The sequence below is a fragment of the Ambystoma mexicanum genome, chromosome 13 (assembly GCF_040938575.1).
Source record: "Ambystoma mexicanum isolate Mex_15411 chromosome 13, UKY_AmexF1_1, whole genome shotgun sequence".
In the NCBI taxonomy this organism is placed as follows: Eukaryota; Metazoa; Chordata; class Amphibia; order Caudata; family Ambystomatidae; genus Ambystoma; species Ambystoma mexicanum.
This window is the reverse complement of record NC_090938.1, coordinates 49,289,402-49,314,209: the sequence shown is the minus strand read 5'-3', so window position 1 is coordinate 49,314,209 and position 24,808 is coordinate 49,289,402. Positions and strand designations below refer to the sequence as shown.

At 49.1% G+C, this 24,808-nt stretch overlaps 1 protein-coding gene across 1 annotated transcript in view; it reads left to right on the top strand.

The window, feature by feature from the left end:
- Positions 1-15,409: 15,409 nt before the first annotated feature.
- PM20D1 (peptidase M20 domain containing 1) overlaps positions 15,410-24,808 on the top strand; it is a 105,546-nt gene continuing 96,147 nt past the window's right edge. The window contains exon 1 of the mRNA XM_069633169.1: positions 15,410-15,654. Within this exon, the coding sequence (XP_069489270.1) occupies positions 15,465-15,654 (190 nt within the window). The 5' untranslated portion in view covers positions 15,410-15,464. The remainder of the gene's footprint in view (positions 15,655-24,808) is intronic.

Here is a 24,808-nt window from a genome sequence, read left to right as displayed (position 1 = left end):
AACATTACAAGAAAACCAAGAGCAATCAAAAATAAATGTATCCCAAAACGCAGTCTGTGATAAATGAATCCAAGGTGTCCAAATGAAAAAAAACCATTGATCCATGGGAAAATAAAAAATATCAAAATCCATAGTCCAACTATATACAAGAAACAAATCCTGGGTTCATGTGCCCTAACCAAGAAATGAAACCTATCTAGATAAAGCCTACCTAAAGAAGAACTATATACAAGAAGTTGGGGCAAATTCCATGCGCCCCAAAAAATAAAAACAAACGGAAAGGAAACTTAACACTAAAGAACTATATACATTGGCAGCGGGCAAGTCCTGCGGCTCACTCCGTGATGTTGTGGGCCGGGGCATCCTCGAACTCCATGTCGATGTCCCGGAGGCGGGTCTCTGTCCTGGCCCCGAGGTCTCGCAGGGACAACGCCATGTCCACCTCCAACTCCCTGCGAGATGCCTCAAGGCACTCAGCCCGCCTCAACGCCCGACGCATGGAGAACTCCGACCTGACCATGGCGAGCCGCGCCTCTTCCGCCCGCTGCCGCTCCGCATCTATGCGCTGGCCCAACCGCTGCCACACGGAAGACACATCCCGTCCTGGGTCCTCCTGCCCTCCGGCCGATGCCTGCCCCTCCGATGACGATGGCCCCGAGACTTGATGCCTCCCACGTAGAGCCTGCTGCTGCCTCCGACTCAACTGCCGCCTCTGCCAGCACAACGGCATCCAGGCTGATGGTATCCACCGACGCCGTCGTGCACGTGCCCTGCCAGATGATGCCGGCACATCCTCCATCTGCTGGGGTGCAGTTGCTGGGGTGTCCCCCCCTGCTGGACCTCCGACTCCCGACTGTGGCAGGGATGGGATCCCCACCGAGCTGGCTGCGTTGGTCGGGGCAGGTCCACAGGGGGCCCTGGTGGCATCTGGGCCGGAAGACGGCATGGAGCACGACTGGCGCATAGTCTCCACAGAGGAGGAGAGGTTCGCCAGAGAGGCCGACACATGCACAAAACCCCCGACCATGGCCACTCCCAACTGAGCCACGTCGGCACGCTGCTCTTTGTGAAGAGATGCGTGCTCCAACCGGGAAGCACGCACCTCATCACAAATGACACCCGTGCGCAACGCGACCCCAATCAGGACCTTGGCCATACGGTCAGGGGTCCCATCGTCCGCAGGTAGAGGAGTGTCAGATGACATGGACGACCCCCCTACCTGCGGACGGGCCTGGGATGGGGCATCCCTGCTGGTGCATGGTGGTGCAGTCACAGTGTCAGGGAGAGTGACATGCACAGGCACCTCCACGGCGACCTGTGCTGCCTCCTGCCCCTGGCCCAGGACTGCACCACTTGCACCAGCAGGGATGACCCCACCAGGCCCCATGTGCGGCTCAGTGACGGCCCCCTCCTCCTCTGTGGAAACCACCAACCTGGATGTCTCCACGCCGTGTTCCGCCGTTGCAAGCCCCTGTGGGAGCTCACCCACCCCTTCCGATGCAGCCGTGGGGGCATCCCCGCCGCTTGGCTCCACAGCGCCGTCTCCGCCCTCTTCTTCACCTTGCGCTGTGTAGAGGGAGACATAGAACACAAGCATCAGGGTACTGTACAATGGTTCCCTAGACAGGAAGCAATAGCACATGAGTGGCACTGTCAAACATCACTTCCATCATGTCCCTCCACAACACATGGGTCAGTGCAGGCAAAACACATGCAGCAACAGGCATGGCGCATGCTATGGACATTACCATACATGTCTGAGGGACTCTTGAAACATACAATGTCGTTATGAGACTCACATGCATCATGGGTCATGCCTATCACATGCACACACCTCACCGTAGTTTCATCCATCTGGCATCGTACACCCCAGACACAGTGGATACAAGGATGACTAGGCTGCATCAGTGAATCTGAACGTTGTCACAGACATGTGTCATGCATCCATGCCATTTACAAGTCCCAGACACGCAGGTCAGACACACAGACATGGACACCATACATGTACATGGCATCAGCACCCATCCCTCACCCCCACCCATGTCCCGGTACAGAGACTGGCATGCTTTCATGTGTCCATTCTGCATAGAGCTCCCCATGTTGCTTTTGAACACATGCACCAACCATGTGGTTCACACATCACTGGTCTCACATGCATGACCATCATGTCCCAGCATACACACATTCGTACATGGGCTATGTCACACATACATGCAAGTATCAGACAACCAGCACACTGCAACATGCCCTGTCTCACACATCAATGCTTGACCACTTACCGCTCAACTCCAGACGGGTCTGCCTCCGAAGGATCCGGGCGTGGAGCGCTGGGTCTATACGTTCCAGGACCCTCAGCTGGATGGGACTGATGCTGCCCCGGCCCCCCTCCACGAGGCGCCGGGCCTTCATGAGGGTCCTGGACCTCAAATCCTCCCAGCGCTTCTTCACATGATGGAATTTGCGGACTGCCACCTCCTCCGCGTTGATGGCAGTCACGATGTCTGCCCAGATCCGATCCCGTCCTTCCCTGTTGGCGCGTCTTGGTCTGAAGAGGGCATCATACTGCCCCAGGACATGCTCCACCAGGACACCAACTTCGGTGGCCGTGAAGCTGGTGGCCCTCTGCCTCTCTGGCTGGGGGTTGCCAGTGCTGCCAGATGGTGGTGGGCTCGACATGGCAACCCCAGAGGCAGGCGTGGGTGGGCAACTGGGTCCTGGGGCTGGGCTGTGGAGCGATGGTATCCCAGTCAGGGGTCTTCTGTTCCAGCAGGGGTGGACACAGCAACTGGAACCCTGCAGATGGCTGATGTGCAGGCACCAAATGGCAGGGCACGGTGGCAGCAGGCAGGCAGGCAGGCAGGCAGCAGCAGATGGCTCGTGGGAGGCTGCTCGGGGCTCTGGGGGGCAGTAATTCGGCCTTTCGGGCAGGAGCGTGGTCTTCCGTGTGCTTACGCGTGGCCAGCTTGATACGGAGTGATTTTGCACGTGAAAATGCAGCACGTCTGCGTGCAATTCGAGGAAAGGCCCTTAGCGCGTATGCGCGTCAGCACGCGTACGCGATTTAATTGGACCAAAGGCCCTTACAGCGTAAGCGTGTCTGTGACGTATCGCGCACGGGCGTTGCCCTGGCAGGGCTTGGTGATCCCACGTGGATTTCCATTTCTCTGTACGTGCCTTTCGGGGGGTGCGGTGCGTGTGTTTTCCAGCCGTTGGGGCACGCACGCTATTGCTTCACAGCGGGTGGGTGTTGGCTACGCGTTCTTAAGGCAGACGGTGAGTGGTACCCCGCTCCCCCAGGCCCGGGCCCGATCGCGTGTGGAACCACACGCGAGCCCCTGAAATACACGCACCCGCTCCCCCAGGCCCCATCGCGTGTGAAACCACCCGCAGGCCCCTGAAATACACGCACCCCGCTCCCCCACAGGCCCGATCGCGTGTAGAAACACCCGTGAGCCCCTGGAATACACGTACCCCGCTCCCCCAGGCCCCATCGCGTGTGAAACCACCCGCAGGCCCCTGAAATACACGCACCCCGCTCCCCCAGGCCCCATCGCGTGTGAAACCACCCGCAGGCCCCTGGAATACACGCACCCCGCTCCCCTAGGCCCCATCGCGTGTGAAACTTCTTGCGCACCCCTGATGTACACGCACCCAGCCAAAACGCGTGTGAAACTTATTGCGCACCCCTGATGTACACGCACCCAGCCAATACGCGTGTGAAACTTCTCGCGCAACCGATATACACGCACCCAGCCAAAACGCGTGTGAAACTTCTCGCGCACCCCTGATATACACGCACCCAGCCAAAACGCGTGTGACATTCTTGCGCACCCAGCCAAAACGCGTGTGAAACTTCTTGCGCACCCCTGGAATACACGCACCCAGCCAAAACGCGTGTTAAACTTCGCGCGCACCCCTGGAATACATGCACCCAGCCAAAACGCGTGTAGAACGTCGCGCGCACCCCTGAAATACACGCGCCCAGGACAATCGCGTGTGAAAACACCCGCGAGCCCCTGAAATACACGCACACGCTCCCCCAGGCCTGATCGCGTGTGAATCTTCTCGCGCACCCCTGAAATACACGCGCCCAGGACATTCGCGTGTGAGAACACCCGCGAGCCCCTGGAATACACGCACACGCTCCCCCAGGCCCGATCGCGTGTGAATCTTCTCGCGCACCCCTGAAATACACGCGCCCAGGACAATCGCGTGTGAGAACACCCGCGAGCCCCTGAAATACACGCACACGCTCCCCCAGGCCCGATCGCGTGTGAATCTTCTCGCGCAACCCTGAAATACACGCGCCCAGGACAATCGCGTGTGAATACACCCGCGAGCCCCTGAAATACACGCGCCCAGGACAATCGTGTGTGAGAACACCCGCGCACCCCTGAAATACACGCACACGCTCCCCCAGGCCCGATCGCGTGTGGGCCTTCTCGCGCGTGTAGGACTTTGGCGCACATTTTTTTCCTGCGCAGGGACGCTACCGCCTGCTTTCATGTGGCGGACATGTATGGGCCTGTGCGCGTTTTTGGCCGTGCGCTGTTTTTCCCTATTCGATTCCATGAATACGTGTTGTAGGCGAGCGTGTGGGCGTTCTGCGCACTTGCCTCCTGTACTTCCCCCGTGACGCCCACATTTTCACGAGTTGTTCCCCATTCTGCGTGTGACGCCCCGTGTTACGCCTACTTTTGTTCTGTGCGCCTCGCTATGTGCGAATTCACTGTGGCCTTATCGCACGGCGTTCGATGACCTGTGCGCCAGCGTGCACCAGCGTGCGCCACGCACTTTCTCAGCGCACATCCCACATTTCGCGCGTGCCCGTGCTTCCATGAATGGATGTGCGCTGTTTTCTGTGCGATTTTCTGCGATTTTTTCTGTGCCACTGCGAATCGCAGGTTTTCGCACGCGTGCGCCGGTTTTTCCGCGCACATTATTTCCATGAATCGGCCTGTTTATTCCTCATCAAATCAATCTTTTTCTAGATTGGATTACATTTTTGTTAATTCCTCCTCAACAGCTTCTATTTTGCACTCAGAAATTGGCCCAATAACTCTATCAGATCATGCACATCTCCACCACTATTGAATAGTCCCCCTCCTCCAATCTCTTCCCTAGATGGAAATTCAATACTTACCTTCTTAAAGATCAATCCTATATTGACAAAACTAATTAGTTTATCAAAGAATTTTTCTTTAATAATTGTCCCAAACACACCTCCATACATAATAACTGGGACGCCTTCAAAGCCTCCTTTCAGGGTTTTAGAATTCAATTTGTAGCTATCAAAAAAAGACAAGCTGAATCCATACATAATACTCTTTTAACTTCTATCAAAATCCCTGAACAAGCTTATTACTCTAACCCTGATCCCAACATTATGAAAGAACTTTTAATTAAACATATTGAATTTAATAAAATCTACACTGACAAAGCTGCCAACTCCATCCTTAGATCTAGAACCAAACTACACTATGGATCCAACAAAGCGGGCAAAATGTTAGCTTCATATTTTAAAAAAAAGAAAGAAAAATCCCTTATTACTCATATCACTTCACCCGAAGGTAACAGATTAACTAAACCTAATGACATCAATGACGCCTTTCTTGATTTCTATTCTAAATTATACTCTTCTGATCCCTCCCTTAAGTCCAAAGATATTCATTCCTTTTTCATATCCAATACTAAAGAAACCCTGATTAGTCAGTCAGAATTGTCTCATCTTAATAATCATTACCCTTGAAGAAATTAAAAAAGCTATTTCAGACCTCAAACCCAATAAAGCTCCCAGCCCTGATGGTTTCACTTCTGATTTTTATAAAGCATTTATAGATTCTTTAGCTCCCAAACTTTTAGAACTATATGCTCATTTTAATTAAATTGAACCAAGCCCCGGATCTTTTAGTGAAGCCCTCCTAATCTTATTTCCCAAGCCTGATAAAGACCCTTCCTTGATTAAAAATGACAGGCCCATCCCCCTCATCAGTTTGGATTCTAAAATTCTAGCCAATTTGGCCAAACTTTTAGAATTACTTCTCCACAAGCTTATCCACCCTGATCAATCCGGATTTATTAAAGGTTGCTTTCCCTCGTCCAACTCCAGACTCTTATTTAACACTCTTGCATACTCCCAAAACTCTCACAAATCCCTTGCCCTTCTTGCCCTCGATGCTGAAAAAGCTTTTGATCGGGTATCGTGACCTTTTATGTTCTACTCTTTAGCGTGGCACGGCATTCCTTCTTCCTTCATTACTTTAATTAAAGTTCTTTACTCTTCACCTACTACTCGCATTCTTGTCAATAATTCCCTTTCCTCTTCTTTTCGGATTGAAAGAGGTCCCCGACAAGGTTGCCCCCTATGTCCCTTATTATTCAATTTAGCCTTAGAACCTCTTCTCCAAAGCATTAGAATGAATGTTAATATCAAAGGTATTTTTTATTAATAACGTTGAAATTAAATTATCAGCATACGCTGATGATATTCTCTTATGTCTCTCAGAACCCACTATATCTATTCACCATGTACTTAACATGGTAAATAACTTTTCTTCGGTTTCTGGGTACAAATTGAATTTAGATAAATCAGAATGCATGCCTTTAACCAACTCTTGCAATCCTACCAATATTCCTCTATCCAGTTTTTCTTGTCATGTTGTTACTTTTGATTGTTTACATAAATTCGATAAAAAATGGAATGTTTTAATGGAATATCTCAATGCATGTGAGTTACCCTTTTCCGCACCCTCTCCTTTTGTCTTGTGTCCTGTCTTGTCTTGTTCTTTAACCCACTTTTGAACTTGTGTAGTGACATTTTGCTTCATCTTATTCATTATCAACATGGTCATATTTGCTATATACATTTTGGTACATGATACAGTTACGGTTTAAAATAGTTAAAACGTAGGTTCTTGTACTATTTGCTTCTTAAATATCTTAATAAAAAATGGTAAACAAGAAAATGGGGATAGAGAGAGACCATAAGGAGGAGGAGAGAACTGAAGTGAAGGAGGTGGATGAGTGAGGCAGAGATTAAGAGAGACTATCATGATGGAAGCGGAAGAACAACTAAAGAGAAGGAGTTTGAGCAGATGAAGATGTGAACTTCGTGTGAGGGGTGATACAAGAAGGAGGAATTAATGGCAAAGGTTAAAGAGGTGGTGGTGTTGGCAAGAACCCGAAGGAGGACAAGTGGGGAGTATGAGTTGGAGTGACTAAAATAGGTAAGAGGGAAAGAGGAGAATAGCTCAGTGTGGTGAGACATTGAGGGCAGAAGAAGGAGAACGAGAGAGTACTTAGGAAGCAGTGACTAGGTAAACAGACAAGAAAATAACAGTGTTTGAGTCCCAAGTGCTGGTAGAAACTGTGGCAGAGTCTGCTACCCGCACCCAGGGGGTTAGGTCAGAAAACCCAAGGGCACAGAGACCTCTATCTGGCCCACGTCCAAACACCCCAGATCACCAGTGCTAGTGGTTTACGTCCTGTGAAGAGCAACATCCTGACAGCTTCAACGAAAGCCATGCATCCAACCGCAAGAGCCAAGAATTTTTGGGCACTTAAACCCCAAAAGAGTGTGAGTGACATTTTGACCACCAGTTGGCAGAGGCTAAGAGAAAGAGGGGGAAGAACTGGCAGTCTATAGCCCTCCAGAGAGCCGGCTTTATTTCTATTGCTTTGAGTTTCCCACCTTGTTATCACAGGTCTACCTAATTCCTTTGCATTTCTATCGTATAATAAAGATTCTTTAATATTAGGACCGTAGCTATGGTGTTAGAAAATGTGATCACTATACCGGGGGAAAGGATCATATTGGCATGTGTGGGTCCCACCTCTAGAAAGTATAGGTGGCTCGTAGGAACGCATCAGGATCAGAAAGTGAATCTGACTTCACTGAGTCCCTCTGCTTCCCAGTTAAACCCACATGTCAGCCTTTCATCCAAGAATCAGAACTGGTTCAGGAAGATGACAAGGAAGCTGCAACCCAAAAACAACCCCACTGAGATATTGTGGTTGGATAAAGTCAGCCTTGGCTGCAGAACGATCGGGAATGAGCAAGGTTGGCCCATCCCAAAACCTTGAAAAGTTCCCAAGATTCAATACACTTTTATAGTGTTTTTAGTTCCACGATAACTGCTGCTGGATACATTGGTGGGGTTTCATAGTCCATCACAGTCAAATACAATTGTCACTTTATTTCACCCTTGAAGTTGTTGCCATTTTAGTATCATCCAGTCCCCACTTGTGCCTTTCTATCTAACCTAGTCACATGGCATTCTGTCCATCAATTTGATTCTCTGCATCCCCGTACTAGGACTTTGCATGGTTTATTATGGAAACCCTGGCCTGCTTACATACCATATGTCACATACAATACCTTTCTCATGCTTTCAGAAACAGAGCCTCGCTAGAGAGGCCTGCCACTTTCTAATCGCACTGTCTCGTGGGTTTTGTTGCTTCTGAATGCCAACTAATGAAAGAGCAACAGCGCCCTGACACTTATGATAGTGCAGTCACACAGCTACCTGTGTTTGTGTCGTGTCTCGCTGGCGCCGCGGCTCCCTTTGGCGGCGCTGGAGATTGCGGACTATGTCTTTGTTTCCCTCTCCCAGCATGGCTCCTGTTACTATGGGTAGCGGTGCAGTGTTTCCGTGTTCAGTCAGACGTCCTCTGACGTCACCACGCTGTTCCAGGGATCCCGGATATGGTGCAGCGGAACCACAGCTCAGCGCGTCGCTTCTCCCCCCAGACGCTCCGTAAGTTCGCAGCTAGGGTGCATGATACCTACATCCCCGCCTTTAACTTACTCTCTCTCTCTCTCTACCTACCTACAGACTTGTGTCCTTATCCAGCCTCCCACTTCCGACATCCGAGACTCTTCGTTAGTCACTCCCTTCCAACACGCTGGGTAATGCTCTTTTTCACTTCTGTCTGATTTTTCCGAATGACTATCCTTCAGCTCATACCCTGTTTGTTTAATTAGAGTACAAAAGCAGTCAGAGTCCCGCGAATAGAATCCTTCCTGCGTTGAAGAGCGGCATACCGAGGACGACTGGATCTTTCCTGCTACATCTTCGTTCCGGCAGGGTTTTCTCCCCCAGGAGGGTTTCCCTGGGATCCCTCACACAACCCCCTTTTCCCTTTCTAGGAGAGGGGAAGTGTCAGGGTTCTTAGGGGGCTCCCCAAGTGCCTCGTTGATTGCTGCACCATCAGGTTAGTGATTGAAATTCTTACAGCTTGCTCCTAATACCAGACATGACATTTTATTTGTTCAAAATTAAAGCTCATTAAAATTACTTTCCATAAGGGGAAAACGGAAATGCAAGTTCGATAGACAGGACCTGTGAGAAAAGTTGCCGATATTCTTGCAGGAGACACAGGTGTGAATTAGTGAAATGTCCCTGTCACCCACTGTGATGCTGGAAATGCATTGGAGGGACGGGGCCTCCGTGTCCTTGTCCTGTACTCCCTTATCATGTGTATTCTGTGTTGTTTTCTGCACAGGAGTCCAGTTGGGACTCCTGGCAGTGCAGCTCTTCCTCTGTTTGGTTTGGTGAACAGAGACCCTTATGATACCCTTATGGCACCCATGGGTGGTGGTACAAGCCTGTACCCCTAGTGTATGTTGTTGGGCACCTGTGTGTTGCCCACAGAGCAGGGTATGGGCTGATGGCAGCTTCATGATGACATGACCGGAGCTCTGAGTATCCTCCATTTTGGGATACCCAGGCCCTGCCATAGGAATCAGTGGATTCCTGATAGACGGTAAAATGGCCCCTGGGGCCTCTTGGTTTTTATTGCATGTTACCTTGTTTTCCCAAAGTCCTGGGAAGCCCTGACTCTTTCCCTTCCCCTGATTGGCTGTTGGGTGGAAGAATCATATATAGTGGGGGTGGGGTGAAGTCCAGGCCAGACTGGTTAGAGCCTTCACAATGACTGTATGTTGTGAGTACACCCTTGGGGTGGGACCTGTGTGAATAGAATGTGTGACCAATATGCATTCTATGTTATGGGTGTCTGGTTTCTGTTTGTGTGACACAATGAATGAGACAGCCCAGCCTGAAACTGACATGACTGCAGTGTGCTGCAGTCATGATGTGCTGATGGTCATGGTATGCTGAAAGGCTGGGTGCTTGCCCCAATCCAAATTCCTTGTTATGGGTATATGGGTGGAAGTGAATGGCCTGAATGCCTGTGAGCCTGATTGGCTGCCTGCCTGCATGAATGCCCTTCTGTGTAATTGGCTGACTGAGCCTGGCTCAGCCAGAGTGAATGAGGGACAAATGTGTATATTTGGGGACCTCTCACTTACTAATTTGTTCAGAAGCTGAAGTCGAAACTTGAAGCTCATCCTTAAAGCCCAGCTGAAAGAAGATTGCTGCTGCATAGTAATCTAAAAGCTGTTGAGCCTGTCGAGGACTGATCCAAGAAAGCACCTGGCTAGGAGACCTCTCCACAAGCTACAAGGGACCATTATGCAAAACTTGCTGTTCTTCATCGAAGTACCCTGGAAGCGAGTTCTGTGGGTCTGATGTCCAGAGAAGGGGTCCACCAAGAATCCTGAAGAGAGCGCCTGAACAGCAAGGCCATTGAAGTCCATTGATATCGCCCAGGGATCGGAAGATTTCTGTGACCACTGGAAGCCAGTCTAATTGTGTCACCCAGAAGCGGCGACACCTTGATGCTGTGCTGCTTGATGCACAGAGCCAAGAAAGTTCCACTTGCCTAAGAACATTTGTCAGAGGTCTCCCTTGCCATCACTGTCGACCACTTTGTACCCGCCAGAGAAAGTCGAGGTCGCCGGTTACCGAGGAAAGTCCGCCGGTGGGTTTCCCGCCACCAGAAGCCAACAAAGATGTCTCGAGGACACTGACGGAGTAAAGATCTGAGGTCCAGCTCGTGGTCGAGTCCTGATTGCCAAAACTATCCCGGGATATGTGCTGGGGCTACAGCACTGACAGGGTAGAGGACCGCCAAACGCGACACCCACTGCCGGGCCTGCATCCACCACTGAGTCTTATTTGCGGCACCAAACACTTTGCATCGAGATTTACTGCACGCCTCACCTTTCCAGTACTTCCATGATCGATCGTCGAAGACCACTGTGAAGATCAAAGCTGCAGCATCACCGCAAGTGTTCCACTTTTCTTCTCAATGCCCCGTGGCTCCTGCTTGAAAGGGAGTACACACGTGAAAGATCCCATTGACGAACTGTCGAAGCAACTCTTCCACTTCAGGTACATTGAGGTGGTTGAATTCTTTAACCAGGAAGCAAGGCTTATTGAGCATTTATGGGCTGGGCTTGTAAACTCTTTATTACAGGTTGCCCAGGTGGGGGGATCCTCACACAGAATTGGGCATCTATATCCAAAGAAAGCATTCTGCCATTGCTTAACCTTAACTTGCCATCCTTCCTTATTATCTATGCTGATACACCTTACTGAATGATTTGTATGCTCTGTTATAACTGTTAGCAGTTGATGCATTTTAAAGGCACCTAAAGTATAAGTGTGGTACCACATAGCATTGTATAGATTTGCCATTATAGAATTACCAGAGTACAAAGTGTGTTATCGAATTGTGTATATATGTCTGAACCTTATTTTTATATAAAGGACTGTGTTAGCACATAACGTAGTGTGTGGACATTCCTTTGTGGGGGGGTTGGGGACTCACTGTACTTAAGAACCAGCCCGCATCACCTCCTGAGAGCTTAAGCCTTGGTTGCTCGTCCGTATCTACCAAATATAGAACCTTGGCTGGGGTGCTCTGTGCCTCTACTCTGCCATATAGCGGGCAGAAGTGCAGATACTACCCTCCAGTCTTTACACTGACATACTCCAACCAGTCCTGAGTCTGTAAGGCCAGAAGTCATTAGTGTGGCACAGGCCCACGCTATGAAGTCTCTGAAGGGAGTCTTGGAGGCAACAGTCTTACATCTATTTGTTATTGAAAGATTGAAAGAAGCAGTATGCAACAGGCACCCCACCGCCCACTACTCAGCTGAGATTCTCTAAGGTTGAAATAAGATCCAGGAGTTTTCCTTACAAACTTTGAACGGATCTCAGAAACCGCCATATTGGAAGGAAGAAAACTGGAGGTATATTCATTGTTTTGCTACCAACTGGAGGACTACAGATTGCCTATTAAGTCCTGAACTTTGATGGAGAAACAGGATACAACCTTCTGAACCAACACGATCTGATAAGACTAGAGTATTACAGTCCACAGCACAGAGATCTCGGTGTGCAGCCAGTGGAGTCTCTGTGACAGCTCTGTTACAGAAAGGAGAATCCCCTGGCAAAGGGAATTGAAGGCTTGATCCTGGATGAAGTGAAAGACTTGTTAGTCTTGGAAAAATGTTGCATTTCGCTGCCCTTTGCTCTCCGCATACCCGTCAACTACAACAGCCGACACTGGAACAGGTAGTGCAAACCATAATCGTGTATCGCGACAGACCTACACCCAACCTGCATGAGCCAGCAGTTAAGAAGGTTGTCACTGCTAATGCGAAGAAGGACCTGGGCCCTAACCTTTTTCTTTCAAGAATCCCGATTGCGTTAAAAGATCAGTGTATTGTTTACACCTCCATACGTTTCAAAATGTGTGTGTATGGCGCTTGTCCGCGTTTAGGTTTTGAACCTATTCATATGTCTCATACATTTTGGCAGTACCGGTGCAACGTGGTCGAGAGCATCTTTCAACTCTAAGTAAAAGTCTGTCAATAAGTTATTAAGATCACCAGTATTCGCCCTATTAGCTCTGAGAGTTGTAAAACTGTTTTTCGTACTGCATTGGTTTACCTAACCTACAAAACAATTGGCCTCATTATGACCCTGCCGGTCCGTAAACAACTGTGGCGGTAAATCCGCCGCCAATGCTGTTTCCGGACCGGCTGATTCCGAGTTCTGCAGGCGGGAGGTGACACTCCCGCCAGGTCTGACCTGGCGGGAGTAACGCCACCCGCCTGCAGGCGGAAATGGAAACACCGGCTCCGTCATAGACGGAACCAGTGTTTCCATTGTCCCCATCCCCATGGAGTCCTACTGGACTCCATGGGAATGGGGATTTATGTAATTCTGCCTCCGAAATTACCGGGTCACCGGGGTTGTAATGCCCCGGTGATTCCGGCAATCACGGAGGCGGAATGGTATTTCGGGTCCAGCGGCAGCCTGCCGGTTTTTCCGGCACGGCTACCGCCGGACTGGTAATGAGGCCCAATGTGGTTATAAGCTACAATCCTATGTGTCATAATACTGCCTCCCTTCTCATCTTCCAAAGTGGCGTCTTTTTCCTGAAGAGGACATCTTCACAATTTCCTCACATTTCACTTCATTTACCATTCCTCGGGCTACTGCTCCTTGTTCCTATATCATTCATATCTTTCTCTCTTTCTCTCTTTCTTTCTTTCTTTCTTTCTTTCTTTCTTTCTTTCTTTCTTTCTTTCTCTTATTTATTGAACACATTTGTCAGGGATTTCAATCTATCCAACTGCAAAAAATGTCACATCACTCTGTTCAAAAAATCCTAGCTCCTCTTCCTATTTATACTCAACTATGCTTTGTCTTTCAAACTTGGAAACAAGGTAATATTCTTCTTTACCTCATCACCAGTAAAGAGCTGTGATATATCTTCATAGACTGGACGGGTCATTTTCGGGATCTATGTCTATAGGCCGCGTACAAAAGGTTGTAGCTGCTGATTCCACCACAAAAGGACACATCCTGCGTGTGCGGACAGGCTCTTTCGGGGTCCATTCTGCCCTCCCCCTGCACTGCTGCGCATCCACTTCTGGCCCCCCACTTCCTTCCCCGCCCCTTTTACCTGTTAGAGGCTCCTGCCTTCAGCTGCCTCCTTCTGCACCTGTGTGCAGTCCAGATACTACGGCCCACCGGAAGCCCGGCGCACAGCACACAGCGCTATCTACACTGCAAACTGCTTTTCCTTATCTTATTTCAAATTCTAGATCATGCATCATCTTTTCAAGGCCAGTAAAACAAATGCATTTCGGGGAAAAAAAGGTGTGACGTTGTGTCGCAGAAAATTAGGGTGAGGCCAGGCCACATAATGAGTAATGGTCATTCAGGTGCCACTATGCCAACAGGACACCACTTCTCTCACTATCCTACTCCCTCTTCACTTTACTAACCCCACGCCGCCTTCTTGTTTGCAGCTCCGCCTGAGCGCCTGGGGTCCAATTCCGTTGGTGACGGTGCGCGGTACAAATACCTTTAACATCAACATTAACTATTCGACTAGTCAAAGCAGAAAGCTACACTGGGAGTGAACCAGTGTCAGAAAGGTAGAGGTCAACTTTATATGGTTTGGAGTAGTTAGGAGGCCTCCTCTACTTTTTATTTTATTAAACTTAAAGCAATGAATGCAACGAAAATAAAAAAGGGCTATAACCATTAGCTGCAAAATATCTTTACACTAAACCCAACAACAGAGCTCTCTTGGGGGTGATTGGAGTTTACATCAATTCACAATTGACCTCTGTAACAAGTTGTTCAGGGGAGTCGGCTCGTCAGCTGCCCTTCCTCTGACCTGCAGCACCCCTTGGGCTTAGTGTTGTAGTTCTTTAACTGAAACATGGTGGGCGTTTAGAACTACAACTCCCATGACCACGCCTGTTCCGACGCCGACGTTCGATCAGCGGCTCCTGTCACCCAATGTCTCTTCACCGTGGGCGGGTCCTCTCCCCAGTAGGCTAGTTTCTTCTCTCTGTGGGCGGGTCCTCCCGTGTGGGCGTGTTATTCGCTAAGAGATCGTTTTTCCAATCTGTGGGCGTTTCTACCCGTGTGGGCGTGTCCTTCGCGATGCCTTTAGACTTGTTTTTTGTGTCTATGGCCGTTCCCTCCCTGTGGGCGTGTTCTTCGCTTTGCAATTGTTTCTATGGCCGTTCCCTCCCCTGTGGGCGTGTTCTTCCCTTTGAACTTGTTTCTACGGCTGTTTCCTCCCCTGTGGGCGTGTTTTTCGCTTTGCGCTTGTTTCTATGGCCGTTCCCTCCCCTGTGGGCGTGTTCTTCGCTTTGCGCTTGTTTCTATGGCCGTTCCCTCCCTGTGGGCGTGTTCTTCGCTTTGAACTTGTTTCTATGGCCGTTCCCTCCCCTGTGGGCGTGTTCTTCCCTTTGCGCTTGTTTCTATGGCCGTTCCCTCGCGTGTGGGCGTGTTCTTCACTATGCCTCCAGGCTTGTTTCATGTTACTGTGGGCGGATCCTTCTGTGTGGGCGTGTTCTGCCCTATGGGCGGTTCGTCTGCCTGTGGGCGGGGTCTCTACCGAGCGTGCCAAGCATGGTTCCGGTCTCTGTTGGGCGTGTTTTACAGTGTGGGCGTGGCCCGGGGCTCAGTGGCCGTGCTTCTAGCGCCCGTGGGCGTGGTTTCGCTTACCGTGGGCGTGTACTGTAAGTGCCCGGGCCACGCCCCTTCTGCGAGCTGTCACTGCCCGCCTTTGCCCGGGTCTCGATGGGTCGCTGCTCCCGGTGCGCTCGCGGGCTCCTGCCGCTGCCCCTGGCCGGCCTGGGGCTGCTGGTCGCCGTGCTGCTTCTCCGGACTTACAGCTCTCCGGGACCCCCAGACTGGGCACCAGGGGAAGGGGAGCAGAGGGAGGAGGCCAGCGCAGAGGAGAGAGCGAGGTGGAAGGAGGTCCTCAAGGGTGAGTGCTGCAAGGGAACCCTCAGGGAGCAGGGTCTGCAACCTGGGCACTGCAGACCTTATGGACTGCAAATCCCATGATCCCTCACATTGACAAAACTGGCTAGGGTTGATGGGTGTTGTAGTTCAAAATAGCCGGAGTGTCAAAGGTTGCAGATCCCTGTTCTAGTGTGAGAATGTGGGGCGGGGGGGACTGGGAGGGGTACAGGGGTGAGTACAGAGGGCGGGAAGGGTGGCGTAGGGGGTTGCTGGAAGGGGACCCTCTAGGGTGAGTATGCCCAAGGGTCAGTATTTGGGGGGCTAGAAAATGACACTCAATGGTGAGAACAGGGGTGTGGGCTGGAAGAGGGCCGATAGGGGGTATGGAAAGGGATCCCCTGCGCTGAGTACAGGGGGCTGCTGGACGGGGACTCACTAGGGTGAGCATGGGACAGCCGGAATGGATGGGTGGAAGGGGGTCCTTAAGTGTGCGGGTGGGGTAGATTAGCCTGAGCTTTTCCTCATTGTTTGCAAATAAAAATGAACCCAGCAGCTCTGTCTCTGAAAGTAAGGTCTGCTAATCCGACCCTGTTTGATAATGCTTCTTGCTGCAAAAGCATAGTGCACACATGTGACTTTACTGAGCCTGCCAAGAAACGCTTCCCAGCAACTGCCTTGAGGTTCGGCAACAGTCACGAGATTTTTTTTTTTAAAGCTCCAAGTCCAAATATGCTTGAATAAACAGAGTTTGAAAAAAAAAATCTCCAAGTCCCAGCATGTACGGAGAAAAAGCAGGCGTGGCTTCAGGTGTCGCGCATGGAACTGGGCAACTTGACATGCGCGTTCCTGCCAGCAGCTGTTGGGATCAAAAGCTAGACAGATTCTAGGCTATCACGGAACTAAAAGATTCATGGGGGTTGGCGATGGCGGACTTGCGCACTTCCCTGGAAGCCAAGATAGATGCAGTGGGCATCGATGTCGCCTTGCTGAGACAGGATGTTAGAGCGTTGGCTGAGAGGACGAGTAGCTTGGAAAGTGCGGTGAAAATCAACACGGACACTAGTAGCAGCAATGCGAAGGAGGTTCACGTGCTAAAGCAACAGGTAGCTAACCTGGAGAATCGGGCAGAGGAGGCATAAGGAAGAGCGAGGAGAAACAACATTCGCGTGGTCGGCCTTCCAGAGGGGGAGGAAGGCCGAGACCCCACTGACTACGTCGAGAATTTACTCTTGCAGGAAATAGGGGCCGAAAATCTCTCGCAAGGTTTTGCTGTGGAGCGGGCGCATAGAGCCCTCATGAGGAGGCCACAACCGGGGGCTCCTCCCCGGCCAATAATAGCGAAAATACTGAACTATAAGGATCGCGAGAAGATTTTAGAATACTTCCGTAAAGGAGGAACCATTAAGAGGGCGTCATGCACTGTCACGGCGTATCCAGATTACACAGTGTTGGTCCAAAGGCAGCTGTACAGCTACGTGGAGATCAAAAGAAGGCTACGTGCGACAGGGATTAAATATATGCTGCTGTATCCCGCAAAGCTAAAAGTGATACATAAGAGCAAGATGTTTTTTTTCCACACGCCCGAAGAAGCGACGACCTGGCTAGACCTTCAGGGCTGTTCGGAACAAGAAGCGGATCAAGCGCAAGAGTAATACGATAAGTGGCTGAGACATTACATGTAGCGGGACATGATGTGCAGTGGGTATCCATTTCAAATGTGGGTGGTGGCTCTGGTTAAGGGACATCACTGGGAATGGGTGGCACTTGAAGTAGATCTCATGGACTGGAGCGGACACAAGGACTTGAATATAGCAAAACGTAAATATATGGGGTATTTGTACAGTTAAGTGTGTTGAGTTTATAGCAAATAGGAGCGGCAGGATGTGAGCACCCTATCCCCCCATAACAGTCCTAGCAGGCTAGCCAGTAGGGTGGCCTTACCCCGCGGAGCAGTGAGTACAGGCGGGAGCCAGGAAAGTGCTAGATGCGGGAGAGCCTGAGATCCAGGGATGGAGCTGGGCAACAGTTGGGGAGGGAGTTGGGGGGGTTGGGAGGGAAAATGGGGGGTGGGAGGCGTGGGGAGTTGGGTGTGGTTGGGTGGGATGAGGGGAAGGGAGGGGTGTTTAGGGTGTGTGCAGTTAAGGGAAGTTTGAACTGGGATACGAGCCTACGTAGACGAGAACAGGTACGAACAGTGGATTGCGCGGCTGGGGTGGGGGTGGAAAATGTAACAAGCCATGGGGGACCTTAAAATAATCACGTGGAATGTTAGGGGTCTAAACAGTTATCTGAAGAGAAATAAGGTTATGTTATACTTGCGAAGACAAAAGATAGACATTGCGCTATTACAAGAGACCCACTTGACAAAAGAGAGACTGGGAATGATCAAGAAGAAATGGAAAGGAGTGGTGGTGGGCTCAACATACTCAGCCTATGCTAGAGGGGTCCTTATCTGGGTGGCCCCGCATGTCCCCTTTCATGGGTTAAAGGAAACTGCTGAAGGGGACGGGAGGATGGTCATACTCAGGGGCCTGGTAGAGAACAGCGAAATAAGCATAATCAATACATACGCTCCCAATCAGAATACAGCGATGTACTTTAGAACCCTGAGTGCTAACCTTGGTATGTGCATGGGAAGTGCGGTAATCTGGGGTGGGGATTTCAACTGTGTACTAGACCCAAGGGTGGATAGATCGGACCAGAAGTTGGAAAAACCAGCCCCGGCGGCACGGGTGTTGCGAGCGTTACTCAATGATTTTGACTTGACTGATGTATGGAAAGTGAAGCACCCCCAAGAGAGACAGTACTCTCACTACTCGGCCCCACAACAGCTGTCCACCAGACTAGACTATGTCTTTGCTACGTCGGACATAATAATGGAAATGGGGCGGGCGGAATATAAAGCGAGAGTCCTGTCGGACCACTCGCCCTTGATTGTTAGCTGGCAATACTGCCCTCCAAGAGCAAGGATCCCGACGTGGCGTCTCCGAGCGGAGGCGCTTAAGGATCCTGTGTTTAAAGAAGAGGTAAGGGAGGAGATCATAAATTACTTTGAGGAGAATACGGGTAGTGTAGATTCGGCATGCACGTTATGGGAGGCCTTTAAAGTAGTGTTGAGAGGCGTGGCCATAGCAAAGTCCAAAAGTCTGCAAGGCGGTATCCTGGCTGATTTGCAGGAGGCGGAGGGGGATTTGGAAAAAGCACAAAGAGAGGATGGCGATATTGGTTCAAATGCGGAGCGGATACTTCAACTTCAACAGAAATGTGAGGAGCATTGGGATAGGTTGTGCAAATTGAATTATAAGAAATACATAGAGAGACAGCACGCGGGAGGTGATAAGACAGGACGGCTTCTGGCATGGTTATACAAGAGCGAAACCCCCAGATCCACCATCAGAGCAATAACAAGAGATGATGGCAGTGTAGCGGACACCCAGGAGGGAGTTAATCAGGAATTTGCCATGTATTACAGAGAACTGTATGGGGACGTTGAGGAGGATAATCTAGGGAGGATAAAAGAAACATTTGAAGACATAGGTCTGCCCAGGATAAGTGCTGAAGAGAGGGAAGAGCTGGATCCACCAATCACTTTAGAAGAGCTGGAAGCAGTGGTGAGACAATTGCCTACTAGTAAAACCCCGGGGGCGGATGGGTTTCCGAGCGAGTTTTATAAAGCATACATGGCAGAGGTGCTCCCTCCGATGCTGAATATGTGTTATGACTATTATGGTTGTTTAAGAATCGACAACAAATTTGTTCCAAAATACTCTGGAAAAGAAGCAAAGACCACCTACCTGGGATCTTGCAGGATGAACAGGTACCCGAAGAACCCCTGGTGTTTCTACGAATAGGTGTGATCCTTTGAAGAATAAGAGAAATTCTCCTGAGGATTTCTCAAAGGACCTGCAAGAGCTTGTCCTCAGTGAAACCCTGAGGGAAACCCTCGTGGGGAATAAAACCCTTGAAGAGCTGCTGGGGTACGTTGTTTCCCTGTGAAGACCAGGCGAGGAAAGTTGATCTGGGTATTCTTCTGGCTGATTTCCTGCTGATTTAGGCGAGTTGTTTTAGTTACTGGGCTACATGTAGTAAGTAAAAGAAACACAGTTAATCCTGATAGTCTGGTGAAAAAAGGAATACCTATAGAAAGGTTTTAGAAGCTTACCATGCGTCTAACAGGAAGAGTGCGGAGAGGTAAAGGATCTCCGTTGGAAAGTAAAAGGTAAGTGATTCTATAATGGTAGAAAGAGAGAACCCATAAGATTAGGATAAATGAATATAGTCCTGAAATAGCGGGATGGATAAGGAGGTAACCCTACCCTTTCTCTTTCAAGTCTTTTTTGAGCCAGCCTGAGTAGAAAAGAAGCGTCCAAAGAATTCCAACAGGATATCGCTAGAAAGGAAGGATGAAGAATGAAGATCCGAAGTCTGATCACCGAAAACAAGATGGACCACAGATTGTACCTAGGAACTCACTAGAAGGAGGTATACAGGAAGTTAAGGTGGAAGATTGAGAGGCTTCCTGGGAGAGAACAACTAGCCTGTGCTGTGCGTTTGCGATGGTTACCGCTGCGGCGGCCATCTTGGAATTGGTTTCCTCAGGATCACGGAGTGGGCGATTTCTGGCTACAGAATCGGCGGCCATGTTGGATGTCGGGTGGAGGATGAGAAACACATTTGGAATCATCACAGTATGCCCCTTTTTAGACCTGCTTCCTCCCGGTTTAGACGGGTGTTTGAGGTGAAATTTCTTAACGAGGCGAGGAGCATGAATTGCAGCTTCAGGTTCCCATGTGCGGTCGGCAGGAGAATATCCCTTCCAGTCCACAAGGTACTGTAGCCGACCCCGATGATATCTGGAGTCACAAATTTCTTTAACTTCATATTCTGGTCCGGTTTTACACATTTCTGGGGGAGGGCGAACCGAGACCACAGGATGAAAAGTACTTCGATTGTCAGGTTTTAATTGTGAGACGTGAAAGACCGGATGAATCCGGAACCAGGAGACCGGAAGTCGGAGTTTAAAGGCAGCTGTACCAATAGTTGAAATGACCCGAAATGGACCAAAGAATCGTGGAGAGAGTTTGGATGGTACTAGATGGCGAGGAAGGAACCTAGAGGATAGCCATACCCAATCTCCTTTTTTAATCACTGGAGCTGGGGTTCTGTGTCGATCTGCAAAATACTTTCTTTTGTTTTGAGAATTTTGTAGTGCTGTCAAGGCTGAACTATGCCCGTGACGTATCTGAAGCATTAGAGAGTCCACATCTGGAAATTTGGTTTCAGATTTCTTCATAGTGGGGAAAGATGTGGGGTTGAATCCATAAGTACAATTAAAAGGAGTTGTTTTAATGGCAGAATGGTATGAGTTATTATATGTGAACTCGGCCATGGGTAGAAGTTCTTTCCAGTTGTCTTGAGCTGCTGATACATAACTTCGGAGATATCCTTCCAGTGTTTGATTAAGTCTCTCGGTCTGGCCATTGGATTGGGGGTGATAGCCGGAACTGAGAGCCCGAGAAATACCAAGATGGGAACAGATAAGCTTCCAATATCGTGAGGTATACTGTGACCCTCTGTCAGAGATGATAGTTTCGGGTAAACCATGTAACGTGAAGATGTTACTGATAAAGATGCGAGCCATCCGTGCTGCCGATGGTAATCCTACAAGTGGAGTGAAGTGAGCCATCTTAGTCAGGGTATCGATGGTTACCATTATAGTGGAGCAACCCCCGGAAGGTGGGAGGTCAACGATAAAATCCGTTGATATTATCTGCCAAGGGCGAGAGGGTAATGGCATCTTTACCAATTCTCCAAGAGGTGCTTTTCGAGGAACCTTGGTTTGTAAGCAGACAGGGCAGGATCCAACATATTCTTTGACATCCTTCCGGAATGTCGGCCACCAGAAATAACGTGACATCAATTCCAGAGTTGATAGGAACCCACGGTGTCCCGCTGTCAATGAAGAGTGACACATGTCCAAGACTTCTTTTTGGAGGGGTCGAGTGGGGATGAAAGCTTTATTTCCATGAAAATAGCAATCATCAACCTTGGTCAAGGTCATTCTATTGGCACGTGATAATTGGTCCTTGGTAATGTGTCTAGATTGAATCTTGAGTCGTGACAAAAAATCTGATGTGGTTTGTAGCCCTGAAGCCGTAAGGGGAAAGATGGGTTCTGCTTTAAATGGTTCGTTGGGAAGGTGTTCCTTGCGTGAAAGAGCATCAGCTTTTGAATTGTCCCTTCCAGGGATAAATGAAAAAGTAATTCTGTATGGAGAAAAGAAATGAGCCCAACGAGCCTGGCGGCTATTGCAGGTTTGTGCATATTGAAGGATCCGAAGGTTATGATGATCCGTCCTGACTTCAACTGGATGTTTGGCCCCTAAGAGTAAATGGCGCCATTCTTCAAAGGCTCGCTTGATGGCAAGGAGTTCTTTTTCCAGAACTGTATAGTTCAGTTCAGCAGGGGCAAGTGTCTTGGATAAATACGCTACAGGGCGTTCTTGATTAGAATTATCAAGTTGAAGCAGAACAGCACCTAGGGCGTACTGAGAGGCATCAGTTTCAACAATGAACCTGCGGGATTGATCCGGTGTCAACAGGATAGGGGCTGAAGTAAACAACTCCTTAAGTTTGTTGAATGCTTGATCTGTAGTAGGGGACCATGAAAACTTTATTCCCTTTTTGAGCAGATTTGTCAAAGGTTGGGTGAGCCTTGAAAATTCGGGAATAAACCTTCGATAAAAATTTGCGAATCCAACAAAGCGTTGGATGTCTTTGCCGGAAGAGGGAGTGGGCCAGTTTTGAACTGCAGAAACCTTTTCAGGGTCCATTTCCATTCCTCTGGCCGAAAGAACATATCCTAGGTAGGTAACCTGAGTTTGATGGAAGGAGCATTTCTCTATCTTGCAATACAAATGATTTTGTTGGAGCCGCCGTAACACCTCTTCAACATGTTTCTGATGTTCTTGGACATTGAAAGAGAATATCAAGATATCATCTAGATAGACGACCATATTGTGGAGTAACAGGTCTGCAAAGATATGATCCATAAACCTCTGGAAAATAGCCGGGGCGTTGGACAAACCAAAAGGCATTACTCTGTATTGAAAATGTCCAAACGGAGTTCGAAATGCCGTCTTCCATTCGTCACCCGGTTTTATCCGGATGAGATGATATGCACCCTTGAGATCTAATTTGGTATAGATGTTGGCCCCTTTGACTGCTTCAAGGATGTCGGGTATTAATGGCATAGGGTATTTATCTGGAACTGTGATTTTGTTCAGTCCACGGAAATCTATGCACGGACGGAGTTCCTTGGAGTTTCTTTTAGAAACGAAAAACAGAGAGGCAGCAGCAGGTGAAGTGGATTCGGTAATCAGTCCATTTTTTAGATGGGTTCTGAGATATTCACGAAGAACCTCCTTTTCGTTCTCAGACAAGATGTACATTCGTCCAAAAGGTAATGGCTGGTCAGGAACCAGCTCAATTGAACAGTCATCCCTACGGTGAGGGGGTAGTTGAGTGTATTCTGAGACAGAGAAAACTTCCTGGAATTTATGATAACATTCTGGAAGACCAGAAACCTGGTTAAGAGAGGTTACCCATTGGTTGTTCAAGGGTACTGGAGCCGAATCAACCCTCACCGTTTGCTGATTCTTGACACAATGGGTGATACAGTATTCAGATCCCAGAAAGAAAGATCCAGCTGTCCAGTTAATAAACGGGTTATGTTTCTTTAACCACGGTAATCCTAGAATTACCGGATGATGGGCTGTTCGAATAATGTCCAATGTAAGAATCTCTTGATGAGTTGAGATGATCATCATGAAGGGGTTGGTATGATCCTTGATGGGCCCGGAAATCAAGGGACTACCATCCACACTTTCCACTGGAATGGGCTCTACCTTTGAGGACCTAGGAATACCGTGTGAAATGGCCCATTGATCATCAATAAAATTTCCGGCTGCTCCACTGTCCACTAGAGCTGGTATGTTTTGAAGCAGACGATTACCAAAAGAGAAGGATACCATGAGTACCACCATCTGAGAATTACTCTGACTGGTACAGAAGGATGAGAAGGATGTTGGAGAGGAACCTTGTTTACATGCTGGTTCCCGTACCGTGGTTCCTCTTACGGCCGGGAGCTGGCGTTTCCCGAACGCCTAGATGGTGTAATTGGGCAATCCTGTACCATGTGGTTATTCGAACCGCAGTACATACATAAACCCAAGGTCCTCCTACGGTTTCTTTCTTCGGGAGTCAAAGGACCTCGAGCTGTTGTACCCAATTGCATAGGTTCATCGTTAGACTGTGAACGGGAAGAAGGAGCGAACGTAATTCGTGTATTCCTTCCCTTCTTTCTCTCTAGTACTCTTTCCTTCATGCGGTAATCAATTTGCATTACCAATGCAATGAATTCAGATAGTGTAGTGGGGCGTGGGACCCGAGACACCTCGTCTTTGAGGTCTTCAGATAATCCCCTTCTGAAGAGTGTGACTTGAGCGTCATCTGACCATGTGGTTTCACTTGCCATCTGCTTGAATTTGGTTATATAAGCCAAAATGTCTAAACTTCCTTGTTTTAGATCTAGGAGGTGTTCCTGTGAAGCCACACGAATCTCTTGACGGCCAAACATGGTACGGATGCTATTGCAAAATGCAGTATGAGAATCTAAAATGGGATTATTGTTAGTGATTAATGGTGTGGCCCAAGCCAGTGCTGGTCCAGTCATTTGTGCGACCATATATCCCACACGATCTCTATCGGTATGAAAATACGCTGCTTTAAAGGCAAATTGCACAGTACAGGAGTCTAAGAACTCCTTAACCTTATGCGGGTTACCATCAAACTGTCCTCCAGGTAAGGGTCCTGGAGGAACTTCTGAGCAGTGTGGGGTACGAGGGGCTGCAGCCTGTTGGGCCGTTTGCTGTTGGAGTTGTCTTAAGGAATTATTCTCATGTTTTAACTGCTGTACTTCAGTAGTTAAGGATTGAACGGCAGCAATCAGCTGTTGGATTTGCTGTTGCTGTTGCTGCTGTTGTGAATCCATGATTTGTGATTCTTATGCCTCTTGCCCAGCGTAAAAGGAACAAATGTACACTCGGGCGTTGCTAACTGTTATGACTATTATGGTTGTTTAAGAATCGACAACAAATTTGTTCCAAAATACTCTGG